Source organism: Carassius gibelio, chromosome A1, assembly GCF_023724105.1.
Source record: "Carassius gibelio isolate Cgi1373 ecotype wild population from Czech Republic chromosome A1, carGib1.2-hapl.c, whole genome shotgun sequence".
Classification (NCBI taxonomy): domain Eukaryota; kingdom Metazoa; phylum Chordata; class Actinopteri; order Cypriniformes; family Cyprinidae; genus Carassius; species Carassius gibelio.
In genome coordinates, this window is record NC_068371.1 from 33476431 (window position 1) to 33497412 (window position 20982).

At 46.1% G+C, this 20982-nt stretch overlaps 2 protein-coding genes across 6 annotated transcripts in view; both read left to right on the forward strand.

Annotated features, from left to right (window-relative positions):
• LOC128020587 (NACHT, LRR and PYD domains-containing protein 12) overlaps positions 1-1957 on the forward strand; it is a 137751-nt gene extending 135794 nt beyond the window's left edge. For 2 of the 3 annotated variants that reach the window (XM_052607239.1, XM_052607374.1), the window contains one exon: positions 1175-1749. In XM_052607239.1, coding sequence (XP_052463199.1) covers positions 1175-1737 — 563 coding nt within the window. In that variant the 3' untranslated portion in view covers positions 1738-1749. The other variant, XM_052607293.1, reaches the window with a different exon arrangement.
• Positions 1-20982, forward strand: part of LOC128020811 (NACHT, LRR and PYD domains-containing protein 3) — a 638518-nt gene that overhangs the window by 263894 nt on the left and 353642 nt on the right. The gene's annotated exons all lie outside the window — the stretch shown is intronic.

Genomic DNA, 20982 nt, shown 5'->3' on the forward strand with positions numbered 1-20982 from the left:
TGATGGCTGTTATCAGTTAATGGTTTTATAATCATAAAATAACCTGATTCACTGATGTTTTTACATTCATATTACAAACACTGTGTTTCTGTCACATGAGATCCAGTGGTATTATAACAATCAGTTAAAATGTTTTAAACATGAGCTCAAAAAATTTAACCTACGGCGACACACACAGACATCAACAATCAGCGTATGAATCTCAACAATGGTGACATGCTTAATGCAGCAATGCATGCTGGAAGCCATGAGTTCTATACTATGCATTGCTGCATGAAGCATGTCACCATTGTTGAGATTCATACGCTGATTGTTGATGTCTGTGTGTGTCGCCGTAGGTTAAGTTTTTTGAACTCATGTTTAAAAGTTTTTAACTGATTGTTATAATGTCTGCTCTGAAGGAAGAAAGTATTGTTTCTTGAATATTGTTCATTAACTATTGGGTCAATGACAAAAATTGTTTTATCCTCAATCAATTTTCTTCATGATTATGAAAACTATATCACCTTACATTTGTTCATGGCCCCTTTTATAACAAATTATGTGTTTTGGTAAACACTATTACAAGAATCACAAACTTACTAAGCCAAGAGTCAAACTACCTAACTAAAGCAAACACTGATCACAATAATGGTGATCAAACATTTTCAAATAAAACATCAACATCTAAATCTCTGTTAATTCTCAAAAATAACTTCTGTAGACGTCTGACAGAAATAAAGTCAAACTGGTTAGTAATAAGTGAAGATGGTAAAATGTGTACTGCCATGCATTTCAACGTTTTTTATGATTTTTTTTTGTGGGGGTGTTCATTCCAGCCAAAATTCAGCATCTGCCCAACACTGGAGCTTGACGTCAAACTGTCGTTGGATTTAGACGTCAACCTGATTTTTATTTTCAACCAAAATCCAACGTCTAACCGACGTTGGAGTCTACATCCTGTGCCTGCTGGGTAAAGACATCCTGATCCTCTCGTGAGTAGCGTTTTGAGCTCAGATAAGATAATGGTCGTTCACTCAGAATTCAGACATCACTACAGAATGTGTGACAGCTGATCTAGTGCACTATATAGTGTATAGGGAGCGGTTTCAGACACAGCTTTAGTCAAAGCTGTAAACACACAGACATCTTCAGTGTTGTGTTGTTCTTGATGTTTCTCTCTTCTTGTGTTCAGATGCCTGTGATCTCACACTGGATCCAAACACAGCACACACTGAACTCGTTCTGTCTGATGAGAACAAGAAGATCACACATGTGAAAGATCGTCAGCCGTATCCTGATCATCCAGAGAGATTTGATGTTGTTTCTCAGGTTCTGAGTGTTGAAAGTCTGACTGGACACTGTTACTGGGAGACTGAATGGAGCGGAGTTTATGCTGTAATATCAGTGTCATATAAAGGAATCAACAGGAAAGGAGTAGGGAGAGACTGTGTGTTTGGATGCAATGACAAATCCTGGAGTCTGTGGTGCTCTGATAACAGTTTCTCTGTCTGTCACAATAATAACAGAACTGATATATCTGTTGTCTGTTCATCCTGTAAGAGAGTAGGAGTGTATGTGGACGTGTCGGCCGGCTCTCTGTCCTTCTACAGCGTCTCTGACACACACACACTCACACACTTACACACACACACACTCACACACTTACACACACACAACACCACATTCACTGAACCCCTCTACGCTGGATTTAGCATTGAATATTATTCCTCAGTGTCTCTGTGTGATATTAAATGATAGAGAGACTCTTTCTGAGGTTCACATGCACACAAACTCATCAAATCTCACATCAGTACATTTCTATTCATTTTTAATTAGTTTTTCATCATCATACAGAAGTTATGAATCTAGATCAGACTCTCATACTGTTCTGAATCTTTAATAAACAGAGTAATATGTGTGCTTTAATATTTCTATTGTAAACTGCTCATCAAATGTAATAAAAGTCCATTAGTGACTATTTGATCCTGAACTGGTTTCTGAATCCTGATGTGAACTGATGACAGTATGAATAATCATGAATGTGATTGAGATCAGAGGCTGAATGAATGAATCCGTCTCCTGATCGTCTGCTTTATTTTTCTGTCTGCGCTGATTTAACACTCGATTCACTTAATTAATTCTGTCCAAACACTCACACACTGAAAAAAATAATAAGTAAATTTACTTAATTTTTATTTGGCAAGTTTTTGCACAAGCATTTTTCAAGTAAATTTAACACATTTGGAAATTAAGTAAATCTACTTAACTAAGTTAAGTAAAAATAAAAAAACGAATAAGTACATGTAACTTGACCTGTTAAATTTTATTGAGTAAATTTAAATTAAATAAATGGAGTTAATGAAGTTAACTAAAGTTCGGGAACAAGGCCACGTCTCAACCAATCATCTCGTCCCCCATCAGCTATTTATGCTAGACCAACCTTCTCTGAACTGTTGACTGAGTTTCTCGTTGGTCCCTCTCGCCATGGACCCCGAACTGCAGATCAACCCCTCCGACTCAGATGACGATCTTTTCAGGGGCAATTCCCTTCCACCCAGCCGGTCTTCTCACCGGTCCTCACCCAGCAAATCTTCTCACCGGTCCTCTCGCAGCCAATCTTCCCACTGGTCCCACCTTCCGCCATTCGAATCCCTCGGTCCCGTGACCGCGAGCCTTCTCGTGCAGGTTCGCCATCCGGGATTTCTCCGGCCCGGGCTCGGCCACGCGCCCGCTCTCTGCCGCCCTCGAGGGATTCTGTCCGCGATCGCCATTGATCTCTCGGGCACGGAAGTCGGTGCGACCGCTCTCTCCGCCAACAGCATCGACAACCATCCGCCGGTAATCCTCGGCCAAACACTCCCGGCAAGTCCGCCGGATCAGAGTCTGCTATCAAGCACTGGACCGTAGCTCGCCTCCAGCGCGCTCTCAAGGATAAAGGCATTCATTTTAGCCGCACTGATAATAAATTAAGGCTATTTCAACTTTACACTGCACCCATCAACGCTGCTCCAAATGCAAACTCGGAGACCTCAGCCGTTCCGGTATCCTCACGGAATTCCTCCATCATCACTCGTGACGTCACCACTCAGCCTAGCGATCGACCTCAAGCCACAGCCGCGCCACCTAGTGGCGACCAGAGGCTAACTGCATCCTCTCTGAGTTTCCCCGCCGTCACCAGTGACGTCACCACTCAGCAAGCAGCATCGGCGCCACCTAGTGGCAGCCAAATGCAACTGCCACTCAACCCAGCTCTTTCTACCTCTGAATTATCTCAGATAATTACATAATTTCTCTCATCTTTGGGTTCACAAACTGCCACAAATCCTAACACTCATTCATCCTCTCATCCCATCATCCATTCCTCTACCCATTCTTCAGCCGCCACAGCCTCTGTTACTTCTACTTCCGGATTCATTCCCACCAGTGGACCTTTTCAACCTCCCTCAGTACCTTCTCCTTTTCCAACTAACCTATCCTATTTCCCCTCCCTAACCTACCCTTACTCATCCCTCACTTCCCCTAGCCCCTCCCCTTCCATATACCCTCATACCGTGCCATCTAACAGCAGCACATATACCCTGGCCACAGCAGTACCTCCTCCCCGGCCAGCTTCATCAGTTATTCGGCCTTCCCCCGCCTCCCAAGCCTTACGTCTTCAGATTCTATCCGGTAACTACACTGATCTAGCCCACCTTCTCCAGCCGTCGCTCAAAAATTTTATCCAGCCCAGAGATCTTCAAACCAGCCAAGGGCTCATGCAGCTTAGCCATACCTTAAATCCTAGTTCAAAAGATCTTACCCCTACCGAATTCGCTTTAGCTTTTTCGATCTTCAGAGACATCATTTGTTCCGTTTATCCGGACCGAAGGTCAGAGCTAGACGATTATCTGTCTATCGTTCTAGATATGGCTGTCCGCTTTGGAGGGACAGGCTTCTATAACTACCACGTTTTATTCGCTACCCAAGCAGCAGGTCGGTTACAGCAGTTTAACCAAGGAACATACTGGGGCACTCTCGATCCGGAGCTTTACTGCCGCATCTTCGCAGCCCGTTCTTCACTTTCCTGCGAGCTTTGCGGAGCCCCGTCACATCCTGCCTCAACGTGCACGGTTATAACCCCCTTTAAGTCACAGCTGCCGTCCTCCCGCAGGACACCCATATTCAACAGACTGTCTCCAGCTGCTCCACCTCCTCCTTTAATTCCAAAGCCCCTCGACGTACGTCCCACAGTCAACGTCCCAATTCCCAAAAGTATAGATAAAAGGGGACGGCCGGTTCTGTACCAAGGAGGCAGAATGATCAGAATCAGAATCAGAAAGAGCTTTTTTGCCAAGTATGCTTGCGCATACAAGGAATTTGTTTTAGTGACATAAGCTTCCAGTACACAGAGACACCAACACATAGACAAAAAAATAATAAAACAAATTGTAGGCAAATAAATAAGTGTATAAACAATTGTGCTATAAATGATAATGGAATAGGATTGAATAAGATGCAGGGATGTACTAGGATGGAGGGGTAACAAATAAATATAAGGATATTGCACTTTTTTTTTTTTTTTTTTTTTTTTTTTTGCATAAGCGTAAGTGGGGAACATTTAACTGTTCATGAGGTAGATTGCCTGGGGGAAGAAACTGTTTTTGTGCCTTACTGTTCTGGTATTTGCAGCTCTTAGGCGCCGGCCAGATGGCAAAAGTTCAAAAATGGGCTGACTTGGATGTGAGGGATCCAGAGTGATTTTATGAGCCCTTTTCCTCACTCTGGATGTATACAGTTCTTGAAGGGTGGGCAGGGGAGCACCAATAATCCTTTCAGCAGTCCGAACAGTTCTCTGTAGTCTTCTGATGTCTGATTTTGTTGCTGAGCCAAACCAGACAGTTATAGAAGTACACAGTACAGAATCAATGATGGCTGAGTTCCTGTGGCAGGTTAAACTTCCTCAGCTGGCGAAGGAAGTACAACCTCTGCTGGGCCTTTTTCACAATGGAGTCAATGTGATTGTCCCACTTCAGGCCCTGAGAGATGGTGGTTCCCAGGAATCTGAATGACTCCACTGCAGTCACAGTGCTGTCCATGATGGTGAGTGGGGAAAGAGCAGGGTGGTTTCTCCTAAAGTCCACGATCATCTCCACTGTTTTGAGCGTGTTCAGCTCCAGGTTGTTAAGACTGCACCAGACAGCCAGCTGCTCAACCTCTTGTCTGTAAGCAGACTCATCACCATCCTGGATGAGGCCGATGACTGTAGTGTCGTCTGCAAACTTCAGGAGCTTGACAGAGGGTTCTTTAGAGGTGCAGTCATTGGTGTACAGGGAGAAGAGCAGAGGGGAGAGAACACATCCCTGAGCCAGTGTTGGTGGTGCAGTTGTTTGACATGAATTTCCCCAGTCTCACTAACTGTTGCCTATCTGTCAGAAAGCTGGTGATCCACTGACAGATAGAGCTAGGAACAGAGAGCTGGGTCAGTTTGGTCTGGAGGGTTGTTGGGATGATGGTGTTGAAAGCCGAACTAAAGTCCACAAACAGGATCCTCACATAAGTCCCTGTTTTGTCCAGATGTTGCAGGATGAAGTGCAATCACATGTTGATTGCATCATCCACGGACCTGTTTGCTCGGTAAGCAAACTGCAGGGGGTCCAGTAAGGGTCCAGTGATGTCCTTCAGATAACCCAGAACCAGTTTTTCAAACGGCTTCATGACGACAGACGTTAGAGCCACAGGCCTGTAGTTGTTAAGTCCTGTTATCTTGGGTTTCTTTGGAACGGGGATTATGGTGGAGCGTTTGAAGCAGGAAGGCACTTCACACAACTCCAGGGATTTGTTGAAGATCTGTGAAAAGATGGGGGCCAGCTGGTCAGCACAGATTTTCAGACAGGCTGGTGTAACGCCATCTGGGCCTGGTGCTTTTCTACTTTTGTTCTTCTTGAAGACCTGGCACACATCATCTTCACAGATTTGAAGAGCAGGAGTTGTGGAGAGGGGGATTGCAGGAGGTGTTAATGGTTGTGTAGGGAGATGGTCAGAATGGGTGTTGGGGGTTTCAAATCTACAATAAAACTCATGCAGGTCGTTAGCAAGTCGTTGATTAGCCTCAGTGCAAGGGGATGGTGTCTTGTAGTTTGTGATGGCCCCTCAGTCCTCTCAAAACTGAAGTTGAGTCGTTGGAAGTAAACTGGTCTTCCAACTTTTTAGCGTAGGTCTTTTTAGCCGCTCTGATCTCTTTGTTCAGTGTGTTCCTGGCCTGATTGTACAAGTCCCTGTCCCCATTTCTGTAGGCATCCTCTTTGGCCTGACGAAGATGTTTGAGTTTTACTGTAAACCATGGCTTATCATTGTTAAATGTTAAATAAGTCCTGGTAGGAATGCATACATCCTCACAGAAACTAATATAGGATGTTACAGTCTCTGTGAGTTCGTCCAGATCGGTGGTAGCAGCTTCAAAAACACTCCAATCAGTGATGTCAAAACAAGATTGTAAATCCCGCTCTGTTTCGCTGGTCCATCTCTTCACAGTCCTTACTACAGGTTTAGCAGATTTAAGTTTTTGCTTGTAGGACGGTATAAGATGAACCAGACAGTGATCAGAATGTCCCAAAGCTGCTCATGGAACAGAGTGATATGCATCCTTTATTGTGGTGTAACAGTGATCCAATATATTACTGTCTCTGGTGGGACATGTAACATGATGTCTGTATTTTGGCAGTTCACGGGAAAGATTGGCTTTATTAAAGTCCCTAAGAATGATTAAAACAGAGTCCGGGTGTTGTTGTTCTGTCTCTGTGATCTGATCAGCGAGTTTCTGTAAAGCCAGGCTTACTTGTGCTTGCGGAGGAATGTAAACACTAACCAGAATGAACGAGTGAAACTCCAGCGGCGAATAGAACGGCTTGCAGTTGACAAACTGCATTTCTAGATCAGGACAGCACATCTTCTTTAACACCGTTACATCTCTACACCACCGTTCATTGATGTAAAAGCATGTCCCGCCGCCGCGCGATTTCCCCGTTGATTCTGATTAGCGATCCGCTCTGAACAGCTGAAAGCCCGGCAGATGGAGCGCGCTGTCCGGTATGGCGTCATTCAGCCAGGTTTCCGTGAAACACAGAGCAGCAGAGTGTGAGAAATCCTTATTTGTCCGAGAGAGCAGAAGGAGTTCATCTGTTTTGTTGGGTAGAGAGCGGAGATTTGCCAGATGGATGCTAGGCAATGGCATTCGAAATCCGCGCTTCCTGAGTCTGACGAGCGCTCCTGCTCGCTTCCCCCGTCTGCGCGTCCTGAAGCGTTTGATCAGCGCCGCCGCTCCTCCGATAACAACGTTCAGTAAAACGTCTGAATAATTTAAATCCGGTAAAAGACCTTGTGGTGTGTTCTGCCGAATGTTCATCAGTTTATCCCTGGTGAAACTGATCGTGTTTGTTAAACAAAAAACAGGAAAAATGAACAAAAACAGTACAAACACTGGAAAGCCAAGCACTGAAGCAGCCATGCGCGGCGCCATCGAGTACATCATCCCCTTAAACAGTACTTTATATTAGTACTGTTCTGCAATAATTTCAACGACCTCGGCTGTTCGCTCTCCAGCTGTAGACTACTCCACGTCTGCTCCTTCTGTGGCGGCTCCCACGCCAGGAATTCCTGCCCCCACAGCCCAACCACCTTACCTCAATGACTACTAAAGTACCTCAGCACTCCGATTAAGGTTAAAGCCCTAACCTCCGCTTTATTAAACCACCCCGATAAAGAGTTTGTAGATTTTCTTACCAATGGCTTACTAAATGGTTTCCATCCAGGTTTAGATATCACGCCAGACACTTCTCATATCTCCAACAATCTTCAGTCCGCTCTCTCCGAGCCAGACACTGTAGATGCACTAATAGCGAAGGAAGTTCAAGAAGGATTTATGATTGGTCCGTTCAAAGAACCTCCTTTCTCTCCTTTTAGAATCAGTCCTATAGGAATCGCCACCAGGAAATACTCTGGGAAAAAGAGATTAATCATTGACCTTTCTTCCCCTCATGGCTCATTTATTCCTAGCATTAATAGCATTATCCCTGCCCCAGATTTCTCCATGAAATACGCTACCATCGAACAAGCTATCACACTCATCAGCCAGGCAGGCCACAGCTCGTGGCTCTCAAAAGCTGATATCACCAACGCCTTTAAAGTCATGCCCATTAATCCAGAACTCTGGCGTTTCTTTGGCGTATCCTGGAAAGGAGCATATTATTTCGCCGTACGCCTAACCTTTGGCTGCAAAAGCAGCCCTAAGATTTTCGACTCTCTCTCTGACCCTTATGTTGGATCCTTATCAACAACCACAAGCTTCCCTATGTCCTTCACTATCTCGATGACTTTCTCATCATTACACCTCCATCCTCACCTCCACACTCAGGTCTGTCTACTCTCATCAAAGTCTTTTCGGAGCTGGGTGTTCCCCTTTCAAAAGAGAAAACAATTGGGCCATGCACTTCCATCGAGTTTTTAGGCATCACCCTAGACTCCACGTCCTTCCAAGCATCTCTGCCTCCAGAGAAATTACAACGTATTTCCCTTCTGCTATCAAATTACCTTCTAGTAGATAGGTGCATGAAGCAGCAGCTTTTGGTCCTCCTCGGTCACCTCAACTACGCCATCAGAATAATTCCCCAAGGGAAATCTTTTCTCTCCTACCTTCTATCAAAAACAGCTTCAATTCCTTCCCTCCATGACAAAGTCAATCTGGACGAAGGCTGTAAGATGGAGATGCACCTCTGGCAGAAATTCTTGTCTTCTGGAAGACATCCAGCTGTACACCGATGCAGCACCTTCCACCGGATTTGGGGGGTACTATGGCGGTCGTTGGTTCGCTTCCGAATGGCCTCCCGAGTTTAGCCATCTCGTTCAGCAATCAGTCTCTCCCTCATCCACTCTTCATGAAATTTATCCAGTCAATTCAAGTCAAAGTCCAGTATTAATAAAAGCAGATCTCATTCCCCAGCCATCATGCAATTCGTCTGCAGACTGACTGTAATATCTGCTCAACACCAGTTCGTAATACGAGCCGGCCACATTCCGGGCTACCGCAATAACATAGCTGATTCTTTGTCTCTTCTTTCTTTTCAGAAGTTCAGAATCTTGGCTCCAGAGTCAGACATCCATCCCACGCCAGTCCCACCGTTTTCAGCTACAATCTTCAACTAAATCCCCACCTGGAAGACCTTTCACGTGCTTCGGAGAAGCTATCCTCAATGGTCTCGCCCTTAGGACCCTCTCCACCTACCTAACCGGATGGAAGTGCTTTAATGCTTACCACTCCTACTACCAACTTCAATTTCCTCTAATATACGCTTGGTCAATCTGCAACTTTGTCTCGGATGCTCATTTAAATAAAAAAATCAGAACCTCCACCATCAAGTCTTACTTATCAGGAATCAACTTCATCCACAAGCTTGCGACCGGCGAGCAGTGCCTCTCAATTTCCCATTCCCACGTTTCCATGTTAATTAAAGAAACAAGAATCAGCTCCCTGTCACGACCGGGATACAGAAATACACAGAGAGATCCACGTGCAGGTATGACATTTATTAAGGGTAATCCAAAGGGGTAAACAGTCCAGGCAGGGTCAAAACCAGAGTATCCAATAAACAAGAAAACAGACAAGAACACACGGCAAGAGCAAGAGTACGGATTAGCATTAAACATAAGACAAGGACTCCGTGACACATACTCAGACAGACCGGGTATAAGTACACAGAAGGTAATGAGGGAACTGGAGACAGGTGGGGACTAATCAATTAACCCAAACAAGGAGGAAGGTAACCAAATAAGGGAACAGACAGTTCATAAAGTGAAAGACATCGTGGGAAAGGAGGACATCTAGTGGAAACCCAGGGAACACAACCCAGACACTGTGACAGTACCCCCCCTCTACGGAGCGGCTCCTAGACGCTCCATGACAAGACACAAAACAGAGACCAGGAGGGAGGCGGACAGGTGGAGGCTCAGGGGGAGGGACGGAGGGCCAGAAAAGAAAAATATGGGGAACAGACACCAGAAGTGTAAACACAAAACAGGGAGACCAGGAGGGAGGAGGACCGGAGGAGGTTCAGGGGGAGGGACGGAGGGCCAGACTAACAGAGAGGAACAGGGACAGGAGTGAACACAAGAACAAAAAGCAAAAAACAACATGAAGCCCCCCAGGGCGGAGCAGAAGACCACCACATCCTTGTGGTCGAGGCCAGAGTCCTCCAGGGTGGGGCAGAAGACCAACACAACCATGTAGTCAGGCCAAGAGTCCCCCAGGGCGGAGCAGAAGACCACCACGTCCTTGTGGTCAAAGCCAGAGTCCTCCAGGGCGGAGCAGAAGACCACCACACCCCGGTGGTCAAGGCGGAAACCCTCCAGGGCGGAGCAGAAGACCACCACAACCGTGTGGAACTTGGAACCTGACCACAACACTGGAACCTGACTCGAATCTGGAGAGTCCACTGGAACCTGACTCGATTCTGGAGAGTCAACAGGAACCTGACTCGACTCTGGAGAGTTCACTGGAACCTGACTCGACTCTGGAGAGTCCACTGGAACCTGACTCGACTCTGGAGGGTCAATTGGAACCTGACTCGACTCCAGAGGGTCAGGTGTGACTATCATCCTGTGCAGCGGCGTTGGGCAAGCAGCCATCTTGGGCCATGACTCTGGACCGGTGGCCAACTTGGGCAGTGGCACTGGGTGAGTGGCCATCTTGCGCTGTGGCACTGGGCTGGCAGCCATCTTGTGCTGTGGTGCTGGATGGGCGGCCATCTTGGGTTGTGGCGCTGGCTCAGCAGCCGTGACATGAACAGTCTTGGGAATTTCTAGGATCTTTGACAGCATGGAGAAATAATCCAAGAATGAGTCAGCGGCTATCTTGGGCCTTGGCGCTGAGCTGGCGGCCATCCTGCATCGTGGCACTGGATTGGTGACCACTTTGTGCTGTGGCGCTGTGCTGGCGTCCATATTGCCTCGTGGCGCTGGGTTGGTGGCCATCTTGTGCTGTGACGCTGGGCTGGCGGCCATCTTGCTTGGTGGTGCTGGGTTGGCGGCCATGTTGCCTCGTGGCGCTGAGCTGGCGGCCGTCTTGTACTGTGGTGTGAGGCTGGCTTCCATCTTGCCTCGTGGTGCGGGAATGGTGGCCATGCCCCTGTAACAACAATGAGTTTCACATAATAATTAACTCAAATGATATATAGGGAATTTGAATAATTAATCAGGAATATGATTAATTTATATCTCAGATGACAGTTACATTAAATTTTATTGATTATGAAAAATAGCTCAATTGCCTATACCAATACTAATCACAGGGCACTGTAATTTACTCATTAATATGTCAATATTCCATTCTTCATATCAATTGTTGTGATATCTCTTACTGTAAATTACTGCAAATCAAACAGTGGTTTGTCCAGCAAACCAGATTGACCTATCAATTTTCAATAAAGTTATCACTTATAATTCAAGGAAAAATATTCTCTGGCCATGAAAACATCATCCTATCCTTATGATAAATTTAGTTTCTAAATTTAAAGCTTGTAGCTAAAGATCAGACCTCTCAGTGACTCGTAATGTGAGTGGGGTGGAGTCCAAGCCAATCATGTTATATATGGGTTTTTAATAATTCAACTAGTAATACATCAAACTACAAATCACACAGAGTAAATATGCGTACGACAATACAGACAGTAAACTTTACAAGACATAACGGAATCCAAATAAAAGAGAGAGAGAGAGAGAGAGAGAGAGAGAATGGAGAAAATGAGAGAGATCACAAAATGAGCTCAGGTATGAAAATCAGTCAGTAACCTTTTTGGAAGCCAACAACGATCAGATCATAGCAACACTTTAAAGCAGCATTTAAATCTCCATAGAAAACGATACTTGCATGGCCCATCGTGCGTGAGCGTGGTCTTTTTGTGATGCTTTGTGCGCTGGTCCTTTTGAAAACTGCGCGCGTGTTCTGGAGGCCGTGTGACGCGTGTGCAAGCTGCGCTGGATCTTGGCGTGAGCGTGGAGTCACGTGGTCCTTTGTTGCAAAGGGGTGTTCGTTCATCTTCGCGCGGTATTTGAAAGGTTCAACAAACAATGTTCCAGAATTCGTCTTCCTTGTGTGGAGAGGCGAATAGTCGAATAAACTTAGTAAAGAAAAGAAAAGAAAACAGCAAAAACGAAAGTTTCCAAAGGAGCCATGAAAATGGCTTTCCTCTCCTCAGTCCCTGGGTCGCAGCATGTCCGAGAACAAAGAAGAGCAGAAGAGCGCGGATCTTGTCCGGTCGATTCTTATGGCTTGGGATGTTCACGCCTCTTTTCGCGTGAACCACCCAATGAACATCAGCGATCTGAAGCGGGGGAAAAGTTTCTTTGTCTCTGTGGAAACAACCCCCTAGTGATTTAGGGGTTGTCCGATTTCATCAGGGATATTCTAGCAAGTTCGTAATTCCAGATTAAATACATTTTTCATTACTTTGCTCTAGATAAATGAGTCTGTCAAAGCATGACGATTACACAGATAAGGAGAGTCATTAGGAGAGTCATTTCCCATCTACATATTTCGCTTCAACTTCTTCATCAGCCCTTTTGAGCCACTATCGGAGTATGTTGCTTCCAGATATGCCAATAATTCGTCTCCTCAAGAACCCCTCTTCCTTAACGGAAAGGGGAAAATGGCCACAAGATCTTGGTTTAACAAGCACTTTCAAAAGGTTCTCAGCGCCTCAGGCATGTCTCCCGAACACTACTCAATACACTCCTTTTGGATCGGAGCAGCCACAACGGCCGCCAGTGCAGGCATCTCGGACGAAACCATAAGAATCATGGGCCACTGGTCATCGGAAGCATATCGTCTTTACATCCGCAACAGTCTCAACGATCTCTATCAAGCCCAAGCCCACATCAGTTCATTCAAACCTTTGGGGGTCTTCTAGTAACCTATAGCATTATCTACAGAGACGAAGTCCCCACTCTGAGTCTCCCTAACAAGGCACCCTGGTCAGCCTGTTCAGAAGGATGATAACACCCTTTCTCATCCTATTTTCCCTATCCCAGACTTGATCCTAATAAAGTTTTATCTGCATAGTTGTGGTGTGGCCTGTTGTTAGTGAAATGGAGTTAATGAAGTTAACTAAAGTTCGGGAACAAGGCCACGCCTCAACCAATCATCTTGTCCCCCGTCAGCTATTTATGCTAGACCAACCTTCTCTGAACTGTTGACCCAGTTTCTCGTCCCCCCCTAAGCATTTAGCAGACACTTTTATCCAAAGCGACTTACAGTGCATTCAGGCTGACAATTTTCACCTATCATGTGTTCCCGGGGAATCAAACCCACAAACTTACACTCGCTAATGCAATGTTCTACCACTGAGCTACAGGAACACTTCAAGATCTTGTGAAAAATAAGTGCAAATTTCACTTACAAATCTGATATAATTAAGTAAAATCAGTTGTTCTTTTAAATATTTTGGAAAAGTTTTTACACTAATAAAAAACCCGAGATTCTAGAAATTTCTAAATGTAAAATTATTTTTTTCAAAACAGTTTTATCAAATCAGGGTAAATAAGTCTCTCACTTCTGTCCCTTTGAACCAGTTTAAAGCAAAGACAGCACGAAGGACTGGATGCACATGATAAATATTCTGCAATTAAGAAAACAGACAAAAGAAATTACACTGTAAAACCCGTCAAGTAACTTAACTCAAACCGTTTGAGTAAACAGATTGCCTTGATTTAAACCATGTAAGTTTTAAAACTTTTCAATTAAGTGATTAATTGAGTGATAATTGTGAATTAGTGATGAACAGCTGCTGTTAACAAACAGAATTACTGAGGAAAAGAGAGAAAGGAACTACAACTGACTTCAGACACAGCCTTAGATGAAATCAACTGAAATAAAATACATGAAATCTCTCAAGATCTGATTAAACAACCCCACAAACAGCATCAACAGCTCCACTTATTAATAACCAGACTGACTTTATTTCTTTCAGACGTCTACAGAAGATCTTATTGAGAATGAACTAAGGTTTAGATGTTGATTTATTGTTTCATTTGAAGTAACCATGTTAGAGATCGTCTCGGTTACGTACGTAACCCTCGTCCCCTTATGGAGGGAACGGAGATGTTATGTTAACTGACAAATGGGGTCTCACTTGGGAGGCCAATCATCTCTGAATTTAAGAGAAAACGCCAATGAAAATTGGCTAGTGGATTAACACACCTGAGCCACTCCCGTGCCGACGGGTATAAATAGGGCGACAGGTGCATCCACTGAGGAGCCGAGAACGTGTCCCGGCAACAGCGAATGGTTCAAGGTTGTGGCATGGGGACATAACGTCTCCGTTCCCTCCATCAGGGAACGAGGGTTACGTATGTAACCGAGACGTTCCCTATCTGTCGGTCACTACGAGTTATGTCGACAGACAAATGGGGTCCTATGGAAAACGCCACAACCTGAACCTCGTCACAACCCTGTGGCGCTGCAATTGTTGACAAGCCCTGGCGTGCCACAAAAGCTACGCTTAAGGTCGTAACCTTCCCAAAGCCCCAGCGCAAATTCACTGACCTTGGTACCGAAGGGGCCAAAGGGTGAGTACATCGCTGCTGGAGAAGGCCATGCTGCTCTTCCGCCCACATAAAGTTAATGGAAGGGATTTCAACCTTCAGAGAAAGACTGCTTCAAATCTTCCCTATTTGTTCTTTCAGCTGGCAAGACAATGGGGAAGCGAGCCTTAGGGAAAAGGTCGCTACGGAGACCACATCCTACCCGTAGGGAGGTGACATGTGGATATACCGATATGGACTGACCCAGGGGGCAGTACTACATATGGAATGGGGTCTCTGAGGCAGGTCCTACCTTGGAGTAGGGATGGAACGCCTGCCAGAAGAGACTGACAGAACGGGTCTGTCAAGGGAAGACACGGGTTTGCCAAGAGGGAAACCTTACCGTGGAAGAATACACATATGGGATTACCCGTGGGGAACCAAGCCATATGAACACCTAGCCCAGTACAGGGGCTGACCGGGACTCCGGGCATGCTAACGCCAGTACTGGGCCTGGCGACAGACTGCTCCACCAAGTCTGACTGCCGAGGGTGCTGGAGGATGCTCGACCAGGGTACGCCAACCGGGGAACTCTACTGGGAGAAGAAAGGCGCTCACATCCCCGTGTCAGGGGGAATGGCGCAGCAAGCGTGACACCCAGCCAGCCCTTCCCGCCAATTACCTGTTACCCAACACATGGGAAGAAACTGGTTCTACACGGAGGTTGTAAAACCTCGCAAAGGTGTTAGGTGTCGCCCAGCCCGCAGCTCGACAGATGTCTGCCAGAGAGGCACCGTGCACCAGCACATAGGAGGAGTCCACACTCTGTGTGGAGTGGGCCCTCACCCCCAGGGGGCACGGCTCGCCTTGGGAATGATAAGCCAAGGAGATGGCGTCCACTATCCAGTGGGCCAACCTCTGCTTAGAGACAGCCTTCCCCTTCTGCTGACCTCCAAAGCAGACCAGGAGCTGCTCAGAGCTTCTAAAGCTCTGGGTGCGGTCCACGTATATGCGAAGCGCTCTTACGGGACACAGCAACGACAAGGCCTCCTCCAGGGGCAGCGCTTGCAGGTTCACCACCTGGTCTCGGAAGGGAGTGGTGGGAACCTTGGGCACGTATCCAGGCCGGGGTCTCAGGACAACGTGAGAGTAGGCCGGCCCGAACACAAGGCACTCTTCACTTACCGAAAATGCTTGGAGGTCCCCGACCCTCTTGATGGAAGTGAGCGCGATCAGGAGCACTGTCTTGAGAGACAGGAACTTAAGTTCAACTGAATCCAGTGGCTCAAAGGGACCCCTCTGAAGTCCCGCCAGGACAATAGAGAGGTCCCAGGAGGGAATCAGGGGTGTCCTAGGAGGATGTAACCTTCTGGCACCCCTCAGGAACCTAACGATCAGGTCATGCCTCCCCAGGGACCGGCCGTCCACTGCATCTTGATGGGCTGCAATGGCAGCCACATACACCTTCAGGGTGGAGGGTGACAGCCCACGCGCCAACCTTTCTTGCAGGAAAGAAAGCATGACTCTGACCGGGCATCTCCGGGGGTCTTCTCAGTGAGAAGAACACCAATTCGTGAACAGACTCCACTTCAGAGCATAGGCCTGCCTCGTAGAAGGGGCTCTAGCCTGAGTGATAGTGTCTACCACCGCTGGGGGCAGATCACTTAGGTCTGCCGCGTCCAGTCTAGAAGCCACACGTGGAGGTTCCAGAGATCTGGACGCGGGTGCCAAATGGTGCCAAGCCCCTGAGAGAGGAGGACAGTGTCTGTGCGAGCAGACTCACTGGGGGAAACGCATACTTGCGTAAAGCCCGAGGCCAGCTGTGTGCCAGTGCATCTGTGCCCAGGGGGGCCTGGGACGGGGAATAGTACAGCTGGCAGTGGGAGGACTCGTGGGAAGCAAACAGGTCTACCTGGGCTTCCCCGAATCGACTCCAGATCAGCTGGACCGTCTGGGGATGGAGTCGCCATTCCCCGGGGAAAGTGAGCTGTCATGAGAGCGCGTCGGCTGCACGATTGAGCTCCCCCGGGATGTGGACAGCGCGCAGCAACTTGAGCCACATCTGACTCCAGAAGAGGAGATGGCGGGCGAGTTGAGACATGCGACGTGATCGTAGACCGCCCTGTCGGTTGATGTACGAAACAGCCGCAGTGTTGTCCATGCGGACCAACACGTGCTTGTCCAGCAACAGCGGACGAAACCGTCGCAAAGCTAGATGCACTGCCAGCAACTCCAGGCAGTTGATGTGCCAAAGCAGTCGAGGTCCTGTCCAGGACCCTGAAGCTGCCTGCCCATTGCATGTCGCGCCCCAGCCCGAGTTGGAGGCATCTGTTGTGACAACAACGTGCCGGGACACTTGTTCTAAGGGCACGCCGGCCCGTAGAAAGGCAAGGTCCGACCAGGGGCTGAATAGGCGGCGACACATCGGTGTGATGATGACACGATGTGTACCGCGGCGCCATGCCCATCTCGGGACTTGGGAGTGTAACCAGTGCTGAAGTGGCCTCATATGAAGGCTCATGTCACATGTCCCTCATCTCAGCCAGGTTCAGCCAGAGATGCCGCTCCTGGACCACCAGCGTGGACATCGCCTTCCCGAGGGACTGCGCCGTGACCTTTGTCGCCTGTAAGGCGAAGTCAGTCGCCGTGCGCAGCTCCTGCATCAACCCCGGGTCGGTACCACCCTCGTGCATTGCTTTGAGCGCCTTGGCTTGGTGTACCTGCAGTATAGCCATGGCATGCAGGGCACTGGCAGCTTGGCCGGCAGCACTGTAAGCCTTGGCAGTGAGCGCGGCCGACAGCTTACAGGCCTTGGACGGGAGACGCGGATGATTCCTCCAAGTGGCGGAGTTTTGTGGGCACAGGTGCACCGCAACTGCTCTCTCCACCTGGGAAACCTCCACGTACCCCCTGGCTGCCCCACTATCGAGGGTGGTGAGGATGGAAGAGGGAGACGAGCGGCTTCTGGCCGTGAAAGGGGCCGTCCACGACTTCGTCACCTCTTCATGCACCTACGGGAAGAAAGGCACCGGAGCAGAACGAGGTTGTGAGCCGCGTCCCGCGCCGAGAAACCAATCATCCAGCCGAGAGGGCTCGGGACTGGGTGGTGTAGTCACCTCCAGCCCGATACTCACGGCTGCCCGGGCAAGCATGGCCGACAACTCCAAGTCAGATTCGGCAGCAGTGACAACACCCGAGGGGGGCAGCCCCGCCGAATCCTCATCCTCAGAGGTCGATAACCCATCCCCCGATGCAGCAATCGACATCTGATCTTCGGGCGGCGCACCGAAAGACACGCTGGGACCACTGTGAGACGGCCCAGCAGAATCAATCGGCAGCTGCACGGGACAGGCGCTGCGGGAGGAGTGAGAGGTCCGTGGGGCGTGGCCCGGCGGAGAAGCTCTCACTGTAATCCTCAGATCTTCCAGAGCGCCAGCCGGCGGCCCTCTGCTCGAGCCAGAGAGTCCGGGACGGGTGGCGACAGAGGGGTCTGCTGCACTCCCCTTGAGGAGTAAGAGACGCGATCACAGCGCTGCCATGTTCATACGCCCACAATAGACGCATGAATCATCCACGAGCGCAGCCTCAGCGTGTTGGACGCCCAGACACTGCAGACAACGCTCGTGACCGTCAACCGAAGACAGGAAACGACCGCATTCAGAAGGACACGGACGAAACGGCATCTTGAAAAAGACGCGAATCGTCCATGATTTGCTCTTTTAGAAAACTGTCTCTTTTAGCCGAAGCGCCCAGGAGAATCGCCGTTTCACAGGGACACCGCTGTACGCGCCGTCACACCGACCAGGAACAGCTTCAAACAAAACAAAGATGAATGGCTTTGTAGTGACTACTCTCATCAGCTACTCGGCTCCGAAGCAAAAATCTAATGAGTGGATGCACCTGTCGCCCTATTTATACCCGTCGGCACGGGAGTGGCTCAGGTGTGTTAATCCACTAGCCAATTTTCATTGGCGTTTTCTCTTAAATTCAGAGATGATTGGCCTCCCAAGTGAGACCCCATTTGTCAGTCGACATAACTCGTAGTGACCGACAGATAGGGAACAGTGTTTGCTTTAGTTGGGCTCTTGACCCTTGATTTCTGTCGTAGTCTTTTCCCTCACTGTTATAACCGTGTGTTTCTAAAACATATTTGTTGTAACTAAAAAACCCAGAAGAAATATCATCAGGTGTTCACCTGTACCTAGGTGTGGGTTGTTATACTTTATATCTGTGATGATAACCATCAATTATTAAACAGTATGGAGTCGTTCATTTGTTATATTCAACTAATCAGAGGTTTATATTAAATTTACATAATCAAATCTTAATATATTCCGCGCTCAAGCACATGCGTTAAGTTTGCCACAAAGTACATGCAGAAGTAGCCTAATTATTAATGAGACATTTTAATTATTTATTAATAAATAAATGTTTTCTTGTCTGCTGCAAGATGAAATTCACAGTGCTGGCTCTCTCCGACAGAGTAATGCAACATTCACAGATTGTTGAATGTTGAATATTAATGCGCCCTGTAATTAATGCAAATTAATATTTTTTTTCACAAATACTTGCATATGAATATTAATTCACATTTTGCATTACAACGAAAACTATTTTTTACATGCAATTATCCAAAATGAAACCAAACAAGATTTTTAATGAAGATAAATAAATAAGAATAAAAGCTGCACATCTACCATCACACGTGTAGTGCAAATCTTGCACATATTTTACACACCTGCATTTAAATGCAGCTGCATTTTTTTTTTTTTTTTTCATTAAATAATATGAAAGCAAATAAGGCTGGGTGATAAATCGATTTTATCAATTAACTCGAATTTGTAATTTCCATCGGTAGGTTCGAATGAAAATAAGTTTTCTTTTTAAAATGCACCGACGCACCACCGACGCACCACTCAGTTCTCCCCCGTAGTTCAGAGTGGCTCAACCCTCCCCCGAGTCTGACAGAGACACGCCGCCGAGCAAAGGATGAGCTGAGCGGTGTGATTCTGACTGGAGCCTCCATCACGAGTACAATTCATGCCAACAGCCCGTAATAACTGCAAATTCAGCAAGAATTCATGTTAAACATATTTAGCTATGGCTTGATCAGGTTATAATGACTGCAATAGTCGAGCGGGATGTTAAAGGCTATATGAGTTTGTCTGTTTCTTTTATTGATTATTTTCGGGTTAAAGCATGATTTAAACAGATAAAGCACATTCACACGCAATCGCTTCAGCAATAATGCATTCAAACAAATGTAATCTTACAGTGCTACTCCATTATCAGTAGGCTATTTGATTATGAAATCTTGAAGAAATTAATCGATCTGTTTAGATAAAATAACTGACAAAAATGTACTGTTATTTTCCTCACAAACAAAATTTGCACAGCTGATGGGCTTGTATTAACAAAAAATTAATAATAATAAAAATTAATATATAATAAAAAATAATAATAAAATAAAACAAAGGTCTTTCCAGCATTAAGGTAATAACATCACAGTTTTTTATCATATTGTCTCAGTTATAAGTTTATAACTATTTTAAAACCCGTTTTGAAAAATTTCTTTGTCATTTAAATATTGATTTTAAAATCGATTTAAATCATAAATCGGATTTTTTTTAGGCCATATGCTATCGCCCAGCACTAAGCAAATAAAGTGTGTATTTTGTTGATTATAATGAGAGAACTTGAGTTTAATCGTGAGGACGTTTTATTAATCCGTCCATTCTTTAGAGTTTCAAAGATTTAGTCGTGCAGGTTTAATTTTATTTGTTTCTTGTTTTAGGCTAATTAGGCATAAATAATGTGAACAAAATTATACAGTGCTTCATGTTTAAACATGCAACAATTTCTTAATCAGTTTACAGACAAATGTTTTTTCCCCAATAAGTTAAAGGACAGGTAACGAATAACAAAAATGCATGTTGTTTTATTAAGGGAAAAAATATATTTATATTGAAAATATAAATTAAAATATAGGCATAATATATTAAAATATTGACATTTTGCATATTAATCCATGAAGCCAACCCCCCTAAAATAGGCTACCACTTTTAATGCTCCGATGCAAAGTAAACCACAATTTCTTTTGAATAATATAACGCATAATTAATATAATATAAATAATACTGCACACCTTTTAAATGTGTCAAATCTAAAATATGGTTTAATACCATGTAGTTTAGAGAAAATATAATCACAGGTTCAGGCACAGGCTTGACATTTATCCTGCTTGAATTTGTTCTAAGAAATGCACATAACTTCATAAGTACCAAACTTTCGTCTGTGGATATTAAATATTAAATATTTTAACTACAGTGTTTTTCTTTCATTTTCCCTGACTGAAGCCATCAAATCTAACACATCAGCGAGGCAAAACTGACGTCTATTTGCGAAAATGTGCTTTGATGCGCTTGTTTGATAACTTGTGGTTAAAGCACCACT